At 51.2% G+C, this 16,889-nt stretch overlaps 1 protein-coding gene and 1 long non-coding RNA gene across 2 annotated transcripts in view; both read left to right on the plus strand.

The window, feature by feature from the left end:
* The first annotated feature begins 60 nt into the window (after positions 1-60).
* On the plus strand, positions 61-5,311 carry LOC111169352 (uncharacterized). The gene is made up of 4 exons (XR_016387704.1): positions 61-810; positions 1,231-1,441; positions 2,455-2,609; positions 3,211-5,311. It is a non-coding gene; the product is annotated as an uncharacterized LOC111169352 (long non-coding RNA).
* An 8,011-nt stretch (positions 5,312-13,322) lies between these two features.
* The window catches only part of DNAAF5 (dynein axonemal assembly factor 5), a 37,603-nt gene continuing 34,036 nt past the window's right edge, over positions 13,323-16,889 (plus strand). The window contains exons 1-2 of the mRNA XM_022563514.3: positions 13,323-13,979; positions 14,757-14,941. Of these exons, the coding sequence (XP_022419222.1) occupies positions 13,361-13,979; positions 14,757-14,941 (804 nt within the window). The 5' untranslated portion in view covers positions 13,323-13,360. The remainder of the gene's footprint in view (positions 13,980-14,756; positions 14,942-16,889) is intronic.

The following is a 16,889-nucleotide window of genomic DNA, read 5'->3' on the forward strand; positions in this document are numbered from 1 at the left end:
CAGGGCATTCAGGCTGACCGGCCTCATGCTGCACAGAAAGACCCACAGATCCATGTGAAGCTGCGCAGCTGGACCAGGACCACTACTACCGCCCCGCAGGCTCCCTCCTCACACCTCCACCCCCTCCACTGGAGCCCCTGCGATTGCCCGGATTGTCCACCCTGGCAGGTGGCAACCACCTGCTGCCTTGGGGTGATGGCCTCCCACACCTTCACACCTGGGGTGTCACATCTGCATGTCACAGGGCCTGCATTGGTGGCCAGGCAGGTCTAGGCTACTCCTTTTCTTGGTTAAGGGCACCAGCTTCACCCAGATGCCCCAGGGGGAAATCACAGGGTCATCCTAAATTCTTCCCACCACCCATGGGCTTCCAGGAGGTCAGAGGCCATCACAGCCCCTAATCCACCAGCCCAGGCCTGCAGGAAAGGGAATCACCCTTATTTTCCTGTTGCCAAAAGTCATGTTTTGCTCCCATTCTGCCAGGGTGGTGGTGGAAACATCATCTCGGGCACTTGGGGGTCCCCAACGCTTTACCTGGAGCAGTCTGAATACCAGGAGATGGGGTAGGGATCTCAGGCCTTTAAAGGGGAAGACCTCTGCTCTCCCACCCATACTGCCCTGTCCACAAAGACACATTGCAGGGTGGCCGGCTGCCCCGCACGCACCCCAGCAGGGCTGACGCTGACCCAGCTTCTTCCTGACGGCTTGAAGCGAAAGGAAGAGGATGTGCTCAGGTGGTCAGACTAGGAGCTCTTTCCTGCCTCTTCATCCCCTGCCCTCGGCGTGCCTCCTGGCCCATCCCCACCTCAGGTACAGTCACACCTGTCCCATCACACTTATTGCAAGAGTCATTTTTGGGAACTGAAGTCCAGTCTCAACTGAATCAAAACTTTATTCCACAACTAATTTAAACTGTTGGCTGTTTCTCCGCTCCACCTGCCCGATTGCTCAGACCTCCTCTCCCCGCTTGCTGTCCCTCCCCCCCGCCCCCCAGTTACTGCTGGCTCCTCAGGGTGGCCTGGTGAAGAGGATGACAAAAAATTAGGGCCAGGTTTCACTTGACGGACTTGGGGGGGGGGCATATGCTCCAGGGCTGGCTTTTGTTCTCGGAATCTCCTGGGGTGCTCCAGGGATCTCTGCAGGGACCTTCCCCCTGCACGGTTCAGTGGGAGGGGGAGACCGTCTCCGAGGATGGCCTTCTAACCCCGAGCCCCCCCTCCACACACATAGCCTCCTCCTGGCAGGGAGCCCCCTGGACCACGTCTTGCAAGACAAGGAGCTCTCCGGGTTCAGGGCCTGGCGGTCAGCTCAGTGCACCAAGTCCACCAGAAACTTGGTTCCTCCACCTCTCTCAGCTGTGGCTGGACGAGCCCCATCCTCACACTACCACTGTGGCAGCTCCCACCAGCCTGTCCCCTGCAGACCCTTCCAGGCCACTCAGGTAGCTACTTCAGAGGCCCTGCCAGCCGGGGGCTACAAGCAGGCTCTCCCTAAGAACTCCCTCCCCACCTTCCTCAAGGAGTAGTGCGAGGCCAGGTCCCCCACCCGTGGCCCAGCCTGCAGACAAGCCCCTCCCATCTCTCCTGTGCCCCTGCCCCCTGCGTCGCCTGAGTGGGAGGGAAATGCTTCCAACACATCCAGCTCACTCACTGCTTCAAGGAGGGGAGCCAGGGACCCTCGAGAAAGCCTGGCCTCGCTCTGTGTCTGGGCCAGGCTGTGTTAACCAGTAAATGTCTGCATTGATGGCACAGCGGTTGTTTGCAGCTGATCCAAGTGGCTCCACCCTGAACGACACGATCCCTCCGGCCCTCTCCCTCCGTGATGGGGGGCAGCGAGCACAGGGTCCGTCAGGGAAACTGACTAGACCACCGGCAGCCAGTGGCCTTACGTGAGGACGGCAGGCATCCCCCTCACGGAGCAGGGACAGGAAACCGTGTGGACCAGTGATGCCATACACAGCTAGGTCGATGTCGCCACCGCTGGATGGTGACAAGTCCCGGTTTATTGGGTGTCCTGAAAACATGCAATGGTGATCATGTCATCATTCAGAAGTCCCAGCAAGTCGTGCTGGTCTGTGTGTCCCCTCCACCCACAGGGAAGGACCCACCCCAGCACAGCCAGCAGAAGGGCTTCACGTGCCCCAGCCCCGAGGTCCTCACCTCAGCCCTGGAACCTGAATCACCAAATCTTGCAAAGGTCCAACTTCAAAGCCACATTATTTTCCAACCACCCCTCTCCCCCGCCCCAAACTCCTGGCTCTGCCAAGTCCAGTTCACCCAGCAAGACTCAACAGGGACATTGCTTCTGCGGGGAACCCTCCCTGTGGCTCCCACACCTGAGGGCCAGGTTGGGCCCTGGGGTGCTGCCCAGGGCTCCCTGCAGCTGCAGCTCTATTCTAAGTGTGCCAGAGGCCATTTGCTGAACTTCTGTCCCCCCCATCCCCCCCTCCTGCAGGGCAAGGAGACAGATACCCGCTGGGGTGAGGAAAGGAGGGTTCTCACCCGCCCGCCCAGCGCTGACGTGGGCCCTGCCACCTGACCAGCGTGGGGCCGTGAGGCGGGGCCGGGGGCTTTACCTGGAAGAGCCGTCGAATCTCCCCACCCATCTAGGTGGGTGTGGCTCTCAACCCCAGCTGACAGGAACTGAAGGGACCAGGGGATGGGAGCAGAGCAAGAGGCCCAGGGTCAAGTCCCGTGACCAGCCACGTCCCTCGTGGGGGAGCGAGCTAATTCCTCCCGGGAGCAGAGAGCCAACCTGGGGGGATGTGGGAGAGGAGCTGGGGTCAGGAGAGCAGGGAGCCCAGAGCGGGGATGAAGGGGAGGGACATGGCCTGGGGCGTGGCCACAGGCTCCTGAGAGGCAGCAGGAACCAGTCAGTGCATCTAATCCACACACTGCTCCCGGGGATGGTTTGGGGGTGTGGCGGGGGGGCCCCAGGCCCATCCAAGGCACTCCCAGCAGAGGACCCAGCCCTCTGCGTGGACCCGGGGCCACCTTCAGGGGCCACAGCTGAGCCCTGCCTGGACTCCTGACCCACAGACCCTGCGGTGATCAGGGGGTGTAAGGTCCTGAGTTTATGGTGACTCCCCCAACGTCTGCAGAAAACAAAGCTGGTGACAACCTCAGGCAGCGAGGGCCGCCCGTCCCCAGGGCCCCATCATGCTTTCGTGTGTCCCTGACGAGTGTCTTCCCCCATCCATGTTGTCCTCAGGCATCCTGCCCTCTGTTCCTCCCCGCACCTGCTCAGGACGTCCTTCGATTGACTGCCCGCGCCCCCGCGCCCCAAGCGCCGAGCACCGAGCACGGGCTCCGCTAGGAGGATGAGCTGCTGCGGATGCCGGGGACCCCGAGCGCCCCATGAGAACCGGCCGGAGGAGACAGCGAGTGAATGGACCAACCCAGCGCATCTGCTTACAAGAGTTGATTATGCTGGCGAAATGACACACTTCACCACGTTTGTAACCAGGACACTGAACGAGGGGGTCCTGGAACAGACCTGAAGCTGCTTTTTCCTACCTTGGCCGGGTCTTTTTTTTTCTTTTTTGCGGTACGCGGGCCTCTCACTGTTGCGGCCTCTCCCGTTGCGGAGCACAGGCTCCGGACGCGCAGGCTCAGCGGCCATGGCTCACAGGACCAGCCGCCCCGCGGCACGTGGGATCTTCCCGGACCGGGGCACGAACCCGCGTCCCCTGCATCGGCAGGCGGACTCTCAACCACTGCGCCACCAGGGATGCCCTTGGCCGGGTCTTTAAAATGTATTCGGAGAAGGAGTTTCCTTCTCTGCTCCTACCTATACATTTTGGCTCAAACGTAGAGAATTTCAAAGTTCTACTGTCATGTTAAGATATAAACCCAGGGTCAACTCGGTCATTGTAAGTGTCCAGAGCTATGAAATGATCATAACTCCAGCCTGACTTTAAAGTTAAAGCCTTTCCCTTCCTCTGGTGAGGCTGAGGCGGGAGGCGGGCCGGGAAAAGGACCGAGAAGTTTTGCTTTTTCCCTCTTACCCCACCATCCACCTGCCCCAAACCTGACCTTGGAACAGCCTCTAGCAACTGGAATTCCCAGCCCAGGCCACTGAGCCAGGTGCCTCATGGACATGGGATCATACAACACGTGGCCTTTCGTGCTGGCTTCTCTCACTGTGCTTAACGTGGTCGAGGTTCATCCACACGGTAGCAGGTGTCAGCTCCGCGTTCCTGTTGAAGGCTGAGAGTCAGATATATGCCTCGTGTATTGTGTATCCACCCGCCCATCGCGGGCGGGTGGGGTGCTCCCGCCTTTCAGCTGCTGTGAATATGCTGCTGCGAAGGAGGGTGTCAAACCCGAGAGTCCTTGCTTCCCCTTCTTTCACCTGTACATCCAGATGGGGAATTGCCGGATCACTTGCTCATCCTGTTGAATTTTTTCAGGAACCGCCACACTGTTTCCACGGTGGCTGCACTACTTCACATTCCCGCCGGCGGGCCTCAAGCGGCCTAATTCCTCCACATTCTTCCTCCCAAATGTCTGTCCGTTTCTGCTTGTTTTTTATAAGAACCACCCTAACAGGTGAGGTGGTGGCCAGACCTTCACAACAGGCACGAGCAGCTGGGCCCTCCTCTGCCACACTCTGACGGCCACAGCGAATTACAGGCCAGCTGGGGCTCCACTTTACTGGGAGAGGACTGGCCATGTGTGCAGAGCTGGGGAAAAATGGGCTACTTTGGAAACAACTACACTGAACATGTTTTTTGGCTGTGGGATCTTGGCAGACATGCCTTAGAGAGCCTCCCTTCTAGTCGTAACTTGCTAAGATTTTAAACGACAAATGGGCGTCAAATCTCATCAAGTGCTTTACCTGCAACTACTGAGATGATCACACCACTTTTCTCCTTTTCTAAAAATGTGGTTGGGCTTCCCTGGTGGCGCAGTGGTTAAGAATCTGCCTGCCAATGCAGGGGACCCGGGTTCAAGCCCTGGTCTTGGAAGATCCCACACGCCAGAGAGCAACTAAGCCTGTGTGCCACAGCTACTGAGCCTGTGCTCTAGAGCCCATGAGCCACAACTACTGAGCCCACGAGCCACAACTACTGAAGCCCGCGTGCCTAGAGCCCGTGCTCCACGACAAGAGAAGCCACCACAGTAAGAAGCCCGTGCACCACAACGAAGAGTAGCCCCCGCTCGCCACAACTAGAGAAGCCTGTGTGCAGCAACAAAGACCCAACTCAGCCAAAAATAAATAAATAAATTTATTTATGTTTTTAAAAATGTGGTAAATCACATTAATTTTTTTTAAACATCTTTATTGGGGTATAATTGCTTTACAATGGTGTGTTAGTTTCTGCTTTATAACAAAGTGAATCAGTTATACATATACATATGTTCCCATATGTCTTCCCTCTTGCGTCTCCCTCCCTCCCACTCTCCCTATCCCACCCCTCCAGGCTGTCACAAAGCACCGAGCTAATATCCCTGTGCCTTGCGGCTGCTTCCCCCTAGCTATCTACCTTACTACGTTTGTTAGTGTGTATATGTCCATGACTCTCTCTCGCCCTGTCAAAGCTCACCCTTCCCCCTCCCCATATCCTCAAGTCCGTTCTCCAGTAGGTCTGCGTCTTTATTCCTGTCTTACCCCTAGGTTCTTCATGAGATTTTTTCCCCTTAAATTCCATATATATGTGTTAGCATACGGTATTTGTCTTTTTCTTTCTGACTTACTTCACTCTGTATGACAGACTCTAGGTCTATCCATCTCATTACAAATAGCTCAATTTCATTTCTTTTTAAGGCTGAGTAATATTCCATTGTATATATGTGCCACATCTTCTTTATCCATTCATCCGATGATGGGCACTTAGGTTGTTTCCATCTCCGGGCTATTGTAAATAGAGCTGCAATGAACATTTTGGTACATGACTCTTTTTGAATTTTGGTTTTCTCAGGGTATATGCCCAGTAGTGGTATTGCTGGGTCATATGGTAATTCTATTTGTAGTTTTTTAAGGAACCTCCATACTGTTCTCCATAGTGGCTGAACCAATTCACATTCCCACCAGCAGTGCAAGAGTGTTCCCTTTTCTCCACACCCTCTCCAGCATTTATTGTTTCTAGATTTTTTGATGATGGCCATTCTGACTAGTGTGAGATGATATCTCATTGTAGTTTTGATTTGCATTTCTCTAATGATTAATGATGTTGAGCATTCTTTCATGTGTTTGTTGGCATTCTGTATATCTTCTTTGGAGAAATGTTTATTAGGTCTTCTGCCCATTTTTGGATTGGGTTGTTTTTTTGTTATTGAGCTGCATGAGCTGCTTGTAAATTTTGGAGATTAATCCTTTGTCAGTTGCTTCATTTGCAAATATTTTCTCCCATTCTGAGGGTTGTCTTTTGGTCTTGATTATGGTTTCCTTTGCTGTGCAAAAGCTTTGAAGTTTCATTAGGTCCCATTTGTTTATTTTTGTTTTTATTTCCATTACTCTAGGAGGTGGGTCAGAAAGGATCTTGCTGTGATTTATGTCATGGAGTGTCTGCCTATGTTTTCCTCTAAGAGTTTGATAGTTTCTGGCCTTACATTTAGGTCTTTAATCCATTTTGAGCTTATTTTTGTGTATGGTGTTAGGGAGTGATCTAATCTCATACTCTTACATGTACCTGTCCAGTTTTCGCAGCACCATTTATTGAATAGGCTGTCCTTTCTCCACTGTACATTCCTGCCACCTTTATCAAAGATAAGGTGTCCATATGTGCATGGGTTTATCTCTGGGCTTTCTATCCTGTTCCATTGATCTATCTTTCTGTTTTTGTGCCAGTACCATACTGTCTTGATTACTGTAGCTTTGTTGTATAGTCTGAAGTCAGGGAGCCTGATTCCTCCAGCTCCTTTTTTCGTTCTCAAGATTGCTTTGGCTATTCGGGGCACATTAATTTTTAATGTTAAAAAATTAACTTGCATTCCTGGAATAAACTCAATCTGGTCTCAATGTATTATCCTTTCTAAAGTGCCTATTTCCGGATTTAATTTGTTAAGATTTTGTTTAGGATTTTTGCATCTGTGTTGAAAAAAGTTGATCTCTAATATTCCCTTCTGTAATTTCCCTCTCACTTTTTGGGATCAAGGCTGTGACACTGGCTCCACAAAATGAGTTGGGAGATGTTCTCTCTTCCTATTTTCAGATTGGAGTTATTTCCTTTAAAAAAAAAAAACTAAGTTGAATTTTATTAAAATTTAAAACTTCTGCTCTGCCAATTACTGTTAAGAAAATGAAAAGCCACCGAGTGAGAGAAAATAGTAAAACATATATCTGATAAGACGTATCAAAATATATAAATCTTAAAACTCAACAATAAATACAATTAAAAATGGACAAAAGATCTGAATGTACATCTCACTAAATAAGATATAAAATGGAAAACAAGGATATGAAAAGATTCACATCATACGCCATAAGGAATTGCAAATAAAACAACAAGACGCCACTACAGACCCATTAGAATAGCTAACATTCAAAAAAAACTGACAATACCAATTGCTGGCAAGGATGTGACGCAATGGTCACTCTCATTCATTACTGTCTGGGAATGCAAAATGGTACAGGCACTTTAGAAGACAATTTGGCGGTTGGAGTTATTTCCTTATTAAGTGTTCTGAAGTGTTTGCTGCCATCTGTGATTATAGCCTTTATTGTGGGAAGCTTTGAAATGATAAATTCAACTTCTTTAATAGGTAGTAGACTATTCTGAGTTTCTATTTCTTCTAGTGGAGATTTTAGTAAATTATGTTTTCCTAGGATTTCCTCTATTTCATATATTTTTTTGGCATAAAGTATTATTACTTTAGTATATTTTTAATGTTTAGAACCTTTCATGATAAACTTTTACCCTCATGTTGGTATTCGTGCTTTTGAACTTCTTTTTTCCTTGTCAGTCCTGACAGGTGGGTTATCGATTTTATTAGCCCTTAAAAAGAATAAACTCTTGGTTTTAATAATCTGTGTTGTATGTATGTTCGTTTTACTGTTTCATTAATTTCTGTTCTAACCTTTATCATTTCCTTTCCTTTACTGTGTTCAGATTTGTCCGTATATTTTCCTGTTGGGGAAAAACAAATCAACTTTTTTTTTTTTTACCCTAAACGGGCCACTGGAAGCAATTACAAAAGTATTTGTGGAACTAAAGAAAAACATCTGACATCAATCTGACTCTTGTCCCTTTGAAGGCACCCTGTTCTCTCTCTGGCAGTCTCCCACAAACTCCTGTTTTTCTTTGGTATTCCTAAGTCTCACAACATGTCAATACGTGTGCCTCACTGGTGCTGTGTAGTTCCTTCAATCTGAAGGTCTTTCACTTTTAACTCTGGCAAATTTGTCTCGGTTATCCCTTTGAATACCTTCTCTGCCCCATTTTGATTATCCCTTTTTCTAGGCCGTGTACTAACCAGAAATTAGCGTTATCTGCTTCTATCATCCACCTTTTACGCAGCTTCTTTTATGTAGCTTCTTATTCCTGTTTCATGTTGCTCAGATAAAGACTTTTCTCTCCGTGGTCCCCCTGTTCTACTGCCCCTGCTTATTCTATTCAGTCTGGAAGAATGTCTGGGGACGGGACAAGAGGCCAGATCCCCCCTAAGTACTCATGTAGCCACCACCACAGTCAGGACACTCAAGCACCATCACTATACAAGGCTCCTTCTGCCACCCGTGTAGTCGCACCCAGCCCCACCCCTAACCCCTGGGGACCACTCACGTGTCCCCCATCTCTGTAATTATCTCATGCATGTTATACACATGGAATCACACTATTGGTATCTTGTATGATTGTATTCTTTTACTCAGCATAATCCCCTAGAGATGCATCCAAGTTCTTGCATGTATCAATAGTTCCTTCCTCTTTATTTCTGAGTAGAACCGAGTTAATTTCCATGTTTGAAGATTGTCTTTCTGTTACTGATTTTTAGTTTGATTCCATTTTTTGTCAGAGAAAATGCTCTCTGTGACTTCACTTCTTTTACATTTGCTGAGGTCTGTTTTATGGATACAGTCTATCCTGGCATGTCCCTGGGCACCTGTGAATAACGGGCATCCTGCCCTGTTGGGTGGAGGGTCTGTAAATGTCCACTGATCCCTTTGGTTGATGGTGTTCTGTGTCCTTGTGGAATGTCTAGTAGTTCCAGCAGTTGTGGAGAGTGGGTGCTGAGGTCCTCACCTGTAACTGGGGGTTGGTCTCTCTCCTTTCAGCTCTGCCAGTGTTTGCTTCATGTATCTTGAAGGTCTGTTGTTTGGGTCATAAACATTTGCGATTGCTATGTAACTTCCTGGTGGATGGATCCTTTTATTCTTATACAATGGACCTCCTTTTCTGTAGAAATTTCCCTCGCTCTGAAGGGAAATTAGCTGATATTAGTCATTGTGCTTTTTATAAATGAATGTTTACACGATGTCTTTTTCCTTTTTCTTTCAACCTACCCACATCATTACGTTTGAAGTGAGTTTTAGCATACGGTAAATGACATATAGTTGGGTCGTGGTTTTTTATTCCCTCTGCAAATCTTTGTCTTCTAACTGGTGTGTTTGGCCCCTTTACATTTTGAACTATTGAAAGAGGCTAAGTTTGCCATTCTATTATTTGTGTTTGTTTCCTCGTGCCATATTATGGGATACTTGAATATCCTTTAGAATCCCACTTTATAACGTATTGAGTATATCACTGTTTACTTTTCTCAGTGGCTGTTCTACATGCTCCTGTGCACGTATGTAATTATCAGTTTACTGGTACCGATGTTTCACATCTAGTGCAGTGTAGAAACCTCCCTTTACCCTCACTTTTCAAATATAATTATTGTAAATATTTCCCCCATGCGCACAGAGCTCATCGGTATTATAATTTTTATATATAAATTGATTTATTTTTGGCTGCATTGGGTCTTTGTTGCTGCATGCTGGCTTTTCCCTAGGTGCGGAGAGCAGGGTCTACTCTTTGTTGTGGGGCACAGGCTTCTCATAGCGGTGGCTTCTCTTGTTGCGGAGCACAGGCTCTAGGCACCTGGGATTCAGTAGTTGTGGCACATGGGCTCTAGAGTGCAGGCTCAGTAGTTATGGTGCACAGGCTTAGTTGCTCTGCAGCATGTGGGATCTTCCCAGACCAGAGATCGAACCCTTGTCCCCTGCATTGGCAGGCAGATTCTTAACCACTGCACCACCAGGGAAGTCCCAGTATTATAGTTTTTGCTTCAACAATCAGATATAAAAAATATACCACTTCCTTCTGGCCGCTGTGATTTCAGATGAGAAATCTGTCATTCACACTGGTGTTCCTCTCTAGGAAACACATCATTTCTCTCTGGCTGTTTTTACTTTTTTTTTTTCTGTCTTTAGTCCTCACAGATTTAATTATGATGTTTCTTAGTATGGATTTTCAGAAGGCTTATCCTACACAGGGGTTCCTTAGCTTCTTGTACCTATGGGTTTATGTCTTTCACCAAATTTGGGAAGTTTTCAGCCATTATTTCTTCAAACAGTTTTTCAGCCCACATTCTCCCTCCTCCTGTTCTGAGACTCTGGTGATAAAAACGATTGTCCTGCAGATCTGAGGCTCTGTGCACTTTTTTGTTGTTGTTGTTGTTTTTGCGGTACGCGGGCCTCTCACTGTTGTGGCCTCTCCCGTTGCGGAGCACAGGCTCCGGACGCGCAGGCTTAGCGGCCACAGCTCACGGGCCCAGCCGCTCCGCGGCATGTGGGATCTTCCCGGACCGGGGCACGAAACCGTGTCCCCTGCATCTGCAGGCGGACTCTCAACCACTGCGCCACCAGGGAAGCCCCATAAATATTTTTAAAAGCATTTTTATAACTGCCTTAAAATCCTTTTCAGATAATTCCAAGATTTATCTTGGTGTTCACGTCAGTTCACTTCTTTTCATGTTCAAATAATGGTTTTCCTTGGTTCTTGGTATGATCAGTGGTTTTTTACTGTATACTGGACATTTTGGTTATTGTGTTAGAAGAATCCTGATTTTATTTAAATCTTCTATTTCAGAGACTTCCCTGGCAGTCCAGTGGTTCAGACTTCGCCTTCCAATGCAAGGGGTGCAGGTTCTATCCCTGGCCAGGGATCTAGGATCCTGCATGCCTCGCAGCCAAAACACCAAAATATATTTAAAAAAAAAAAAAAAAGAAGCACTATTGTAACAAATTCAATAAAAACTTTAAAAAATGGTCCACATCAAACAAAAAATTAATCTTCTATTTCAGCAGAAAGTCATCCCATTTAGGTTTAGTGTATAAATTCCAGCCTACTTTTATGGCCTGTGGTTCCAATGATAGTTTTATTTCCCCAGCCCTTGCAGTGCCCTTCCTGTCTGCTCCATTGTCCCGGTGCTACCCCGGCTGTCACTCCATCCCTGTGGGTGCTGCCTGCAGTGTCAGAAGGCATGTGGCCAGGCTGCCTGGTGGTTCAACAAAGATCTCAAGAAATAGCACAACAGAGAAGCTTACGACTCACAGGTCCTGGAGGAGGTACAGGCAGAGTGCCCAGGAGTCAGGACCCGGGGCGCACACCTGTATTAGGTCCACAGGGCTGTCCTTTGGGGTTCCTGGGCTAAGGCTGGATAGGTCAGTTCAAACCAGAGGGAGCAGGGTTTTGGTGAGCTTCACAGGGGTTTAATATATGGGGCCCACAGGGAGAGAGGTTATCACAAGGGTGTTGGGCGGGGGGTCACATCAGGAACTTCGGTTTACTGGTGACTCTGCGGGCTGTCATCTAGGTCACGCACTCGAGGGAGGGCTCCTGTCAGTTCAAGGCCCCGCAGGCAGCGGGCCACACAGAACAGATGCCGAGGCAGTGATCGTGTACTCAGTGAGTGGCCTGTCGGCAGGTCTGGGTTGCAGCCCCCTCTAGCGCCTATTCCAGGAACCTGTAAGCAAAAAAGAGAAACCCCAGGGACCCATCCCATGGCTGTTCCTCCAGTGCTGGAGTCCCCAGTCAGCCCGTCTCCTTTCCAGCTCAGAGCCTTTCCCCATTGTCTGCTGAACTAGCTGCAAGGTACTTAGTTGTACTTCGTGGGGAGCAGCTGGGAAAGTGAGTCTGCAGCACCTTCTGGGGCGGGAAGTCCACCACCCCCATTTAAGTGTTTACTCACTCATCTCAGCCAGAGCACGGCCTTCGCAACGGCCTCATGTGGCGACTGCCTGGCTCCCTGCTAACCTGTTCTGCAACAGCCAAAGCAGTTTTCTAAAAACACAAACCTTACGCGAAACTCTTCCACCTTAAATCCTCCCTTGCATCCCCCACTGGGACCCAGTGGAGCCACCCAGAGGACCCTGCTCCCCCTGGGCCCCTGGGCTCTAGCCACAGGGCACTTTTCTTCATTTCCCAGAACAGTGTCAGGCCCCCTCCCCGTATTTGTTCCTGCGGCTGCCCAAACAAGTACCATAAATAAACCTGGCAGCTTAAACAACACAAATTTATCTCCCCACTGCTCTGGAATCCAGAAGTCCAGGATCACGGTGTCAGAGGCTGCTTCCCCCAGAGCCGCTGAGGGAGTGAGTCTGCTCCAGGCCGCTCCCCTAAGCTTGCAGATGGCCATCCATGTTCATGATCGTTCTCCCCGTGTGCCTGTCTGTCTCCAGTTTCCCCTTTCTATAAGGACACAGTCATATGGATTAGGGCCCATCCTAATGGCCCCTTCTTAACTTGATGAGTCTGAATGGCCCTATTGCTAAGTAAGGTCATGTTTTGAGGTCCTGGGGGGGTCAGGACTCCACTACGTGAACTTTGGGGGGCACAACTGAGCAGTCCCACTCTCACCATAGACCTTTGCCCATGCTGTCCCCTCCCTCTGCAACGCTTTCACCCCCCCTTCACCTAGTTAACTCTTAATTACCCACTATATTACGCTGGGGCTGTCACCTCCTCCAGGAAGCCTTCCAGTCTACGCCAAGTTCCTTGGCCTTCATCCCTCAGGACCACGGTAACTGCACGCTGATTAACGTGTCACCCACTAGACGAAGACCCGAGCCGGAGAGACCACGTGCCCTCTCCACGTCACCGTATCCGACGGAACTGGTCCGACCCGGCCATGCAGGAGGGGTGAGGGTCACAGTAGCCACCTAAGGACACGAAAGGGCACGACCACCACGCCTCCCTGTACACAAGTCCGCAGCGGCCATCATATCGGGCTCCAGACCTGCCCAGGACCCCCGGCCTGGCCCGCGTCCCCTCAGCCCTCCGACTCCCCGCCCCGGCCCCGCCCCCCGGCCGTGTCCTGTCAGTGTTCCGAGCTGCCAATAAAGTTACTCTCGGAGCCGACCGGAAAACGCGCCGTAATCCGCGCCGCGACCGTCGTAAAAGCGCCGGTCTCCCCTGGTGACTAGCAACGCAGGGAAGATGGCGGCGCTGGTGGCGACCGAGGCCGCGGCGTCCCCGGACCCGGCGGAAGCCGCCGAGACGGCCGAGGCGGCGGAGCTAAGCCGCGTACTGAGCCGCATGCTGCCCGGTCTGGAGGCCGACAGCAAGCTGGGCCGGCGGCGCGCGCTGGAGGCGCTGCAGCGCACCCTGGAGGCGGCGCGGCCCGAGGCGCCCGACGGCGACCCCGCCGCCGCAGCCGCCGCCTTTCAGGGCCCGTGGGCGCGCTTGCTGCTGCCGCGCCTGCTGCGCTGCCTGGCCGACCCGGCCGAGGGCTGCCGCGCGCTGGCCGTGCACCTGCTGGACTTGGGCCTGCGGCGAGCCGCCCGGCCCCGTGACGCCCTCCCGCGCCTGCTGCCCGCTCTCGCCGCGCGCCTGGCCGGCCCCGAGCCCGCGCGCCGCCCACCGCCCGAGGTCTGCGAGGAGCTGCGCCTGGCGCTAGTGCAGCTGCTCCACCGGGCCATACGCCTGAGCGGCGCTGCGCTCGCGCCCCACCTGGACGACGCGGTGCGCGTGCTGCGCTGCACGCTGCTTGACCCTTTCGCCGCCGTGCGCCGAGAGAGCTGCGAGTGCGCCGCGGGCCTGGCGCGCGCCACGCCAGGTGCCCGCCCTTGTCTCCTCCCACGTCGCCCCCTCCCCAAGCCCGCCCTCGTCCGCACCCTGTTGCACCCGCAGCCTGGAGCGCAGTGCCTGCCCGCAGTGGATGCTCGTTTGTTGCCGAGTGAAGCATCTCCCCGTCTCAACGCCGTCCCCTTTGTCCCCCACCCCCCAGTTCTGCGCACGGGGTCTCTCCTCTGGCTCCCCGCACACTGGGCAGTAGTGGACCGAAGCCTGCATTGATCTCAGGACCCGAACGCTGAAAGAATTCGCCCCAAGTATCACAGAAATAGCGACCTTACAGAAGGGTCTCAAGCAGCGGCACAACTGCTGAACCAGAGGGTTCGCTTGGCTGTCACGAAGAGCCCCTGGTCGTGACTTCCTGTGAGGCCTTTAGGAAGTGGGGTGGCTTTGCCTGGATCAGCGGTGCTGATCCAGCTTCCTGCGGTCGTGCTGGCTGTCTGGCTGCAGGCTCATCCAGAGGTGGGGACGCGCAGTGTCTCCCCACTCAGCGCACTCTGGAGTGCCTGTCGCAGCCATCTGCAGCTTCATGTTCTCCCCTCCCAGCTCTTGTGTTCAGCTGAGATGGGTCCAGCCCCAGCCTTTTCCCTTTGGTCCTCCCAAGTCTCTGGGTCGGAGAGGTGTTGTTTGGGTCACACGCCCAACTCTGCACCTCTTCTGGTGCTGGGGTACAAAGCTGTGTGTGGCCAGCCCAAGGGAACTGGGCCAGGGTTGACGCTCACAGGCTCCCCTGGTGACTGATGGTCTCCCCGTCCCACAGACCACTTCCACATGCAGTCGGAGTCCTTGATCGGCCCCCTGATGCAGTCCATCTCCCACCAGCACTGGAAGGTGCGGGTGGCCGTCATCGAGGCCACGGGCACGGTGATCCAGTTTGGCAGCGGGAAGTCAGTGGACGACGTCCTTCCTCACTTTGCTCAGCGGCTCTTTGATGATGTCCCCCAGGTAACCAGAGTTTCTCCTCCAGGCAGTCCCTTTTCTCCACCAGAAGTGTGCCAGTGTGCTATCTGTCACTCCCTCACTTTTGTCTTTTTTTAAAGACACTATATGTGACGTTAAATGTCCTTCCATCATTCGCGGTCACAGGTGTTCCTATTTCACGTCTTTGAGAAGCTGGGGGAGACCTGAGTTGTCATAATATATTTGTTATTCTTAATCCTAAGGAATGGGGAAGAGGACTGCTTCCTTTTAGGAAGAAACTCTAAACTGAGTATTTCCACGGTTTGCAGAAGCATCTGTAACATCCTCCTCCATCAAGGTGATTTAATCAAAAAGCCGCAGAGGTTGGCAAACGAGGCCTGGGAGGAGGATGGAGCCAGGGTTGGTGTGTCGGGGTAATTCCTTCCATTGGCTTTGGGGCCTGAGGAGAGACAGACAAGACAGGCAGGCAGGTGGAGGTGAGAGAACCGGCTCTTTTGTTGGCAGAAGCCAGCTCAGAGGGCGTGTCGTGGATTTGAGGCCGTGGGGAGCAGAGTGAAGGCTGTGAGGGCAGGCTCTCTCCCAAAGGAAGGATGGGGTGAAGGGCTTCGGTCCCTTGGGGTAGGAGGAGCGGTGGTTGCCGGTGGGGGACTTGCAGGGTGGTCGGCCCGTGGCCCCTGTGCCCCAACAGCAGAAGTGCCAGCCTCCTCGTGTCCTGTCCATCCATACATTAAATATCATCTCATTCCTTCCCACAGAAGTCCTCCGCGTCCGAGGCTTGGGGCTGCTGTAAGGTACGCAGGGCCCCCAGCTGGAGCTGGCCTCCCGCTCCAGGCCTGGGTCTGGCCCCAGGCCGCTCGCAGCAACCCACCCTGCCTCCAACCACACGTTCTTGATTTGTTTCTTTCTTCTTTTTTTTTTATTGGCGTATAGTTGATTTACAACGTTGTGTTAATTTCTGTTGTGCGGCAAAGTGATTCAGTTAGACATATATGTACGTTGTCTTTTAGACGCTTTTCCGTTATGGTTTATCACAGGATGTTCAATATAGTTCCCCGTGCTCTACAGTAGGACCTTGTTGTTTACCCATCCTGTATATACTAGTTTGCATCTGCTAATCCCAAACTCCCACTCCATCCCTCTCCCACCCTCCTCCCCCTTGGCAACCACAAGTGTGTTTTCTATGTCTGTGAGTCTATTTCTGTTTCATAGATAGGTTCATTTGTGTCGTATTTTAGATTCCACATATAAGTGATATCACATGGTATTTGTCTTTCTCTGACTTACTTCACTTAGTATGACAATCTCTAGGTCCATCCGTGTTGCTGCAAGTGGCATTATTTCATTCTTTTTTTACGTCTGAGTAATATTCCACTGTATATATATACCACATCTTCTTTATCCATTCATCTGTCCATGGACATTTAGGTTGTTTCCATATCTTGGCTATAGTGAATAGTGCTGCTGTGAACATAGGGGTGCATGAATCTTTTCGAATTATGGCTTTCTCTGGATATATGCCCAGGAGTGGGATTGCTGGATCATATGTTAGCTATAGCTTTAGTTTTTTGAGGAGCCTCCATACTGTTCTCCATAGTGGCTGCACCAACTTACATTCCCACCAACACTGTAGGAGGGTTTCCTTTTCTCCACACTCTCCAGCATTGGTTATTTGTAGACTTTTTAATGAGGGCCATTCTGACCTGTGTGAGGTGATACCTCACTGTAGTTTTGATTTGCATTTCTCAAATAATTACCAATGTTGAGCATCTTTTCATGTGCCTGTTGACCATCTGTATGTCTTCTTTAGAGAAATGTCTATTTAGGTCTTCTGCCCATTTTTCGATTGGGTTGTTTGGTTTTTTGTTGTTGAGCTGTATGAGCTGTTTGTATATTTTGGTAATTAATCCCTCGGTCACATCATTTGAAAATATTTTCTCCCAGTCCATAGGTCATCTTTTTGTTTTGTTTATGG

The sequence above is a fragment of the Delphinapterus leucas genome, chromosome 15, assembly GCF_059928025.1.
Source record: "Delphinapterus leucas isolate spDelLeu-1000000601 "Yukka" chromosome 15, BTC_Dleu_Yukka2, whole genome shotgun sequence".
NCBI classification, from domain to species: Eukaryota; Metazoa; Chordata; class Mammalia; order Artiodactyla; family Monodontidae; genus Delphinapterus; species Delphinapterus leucas.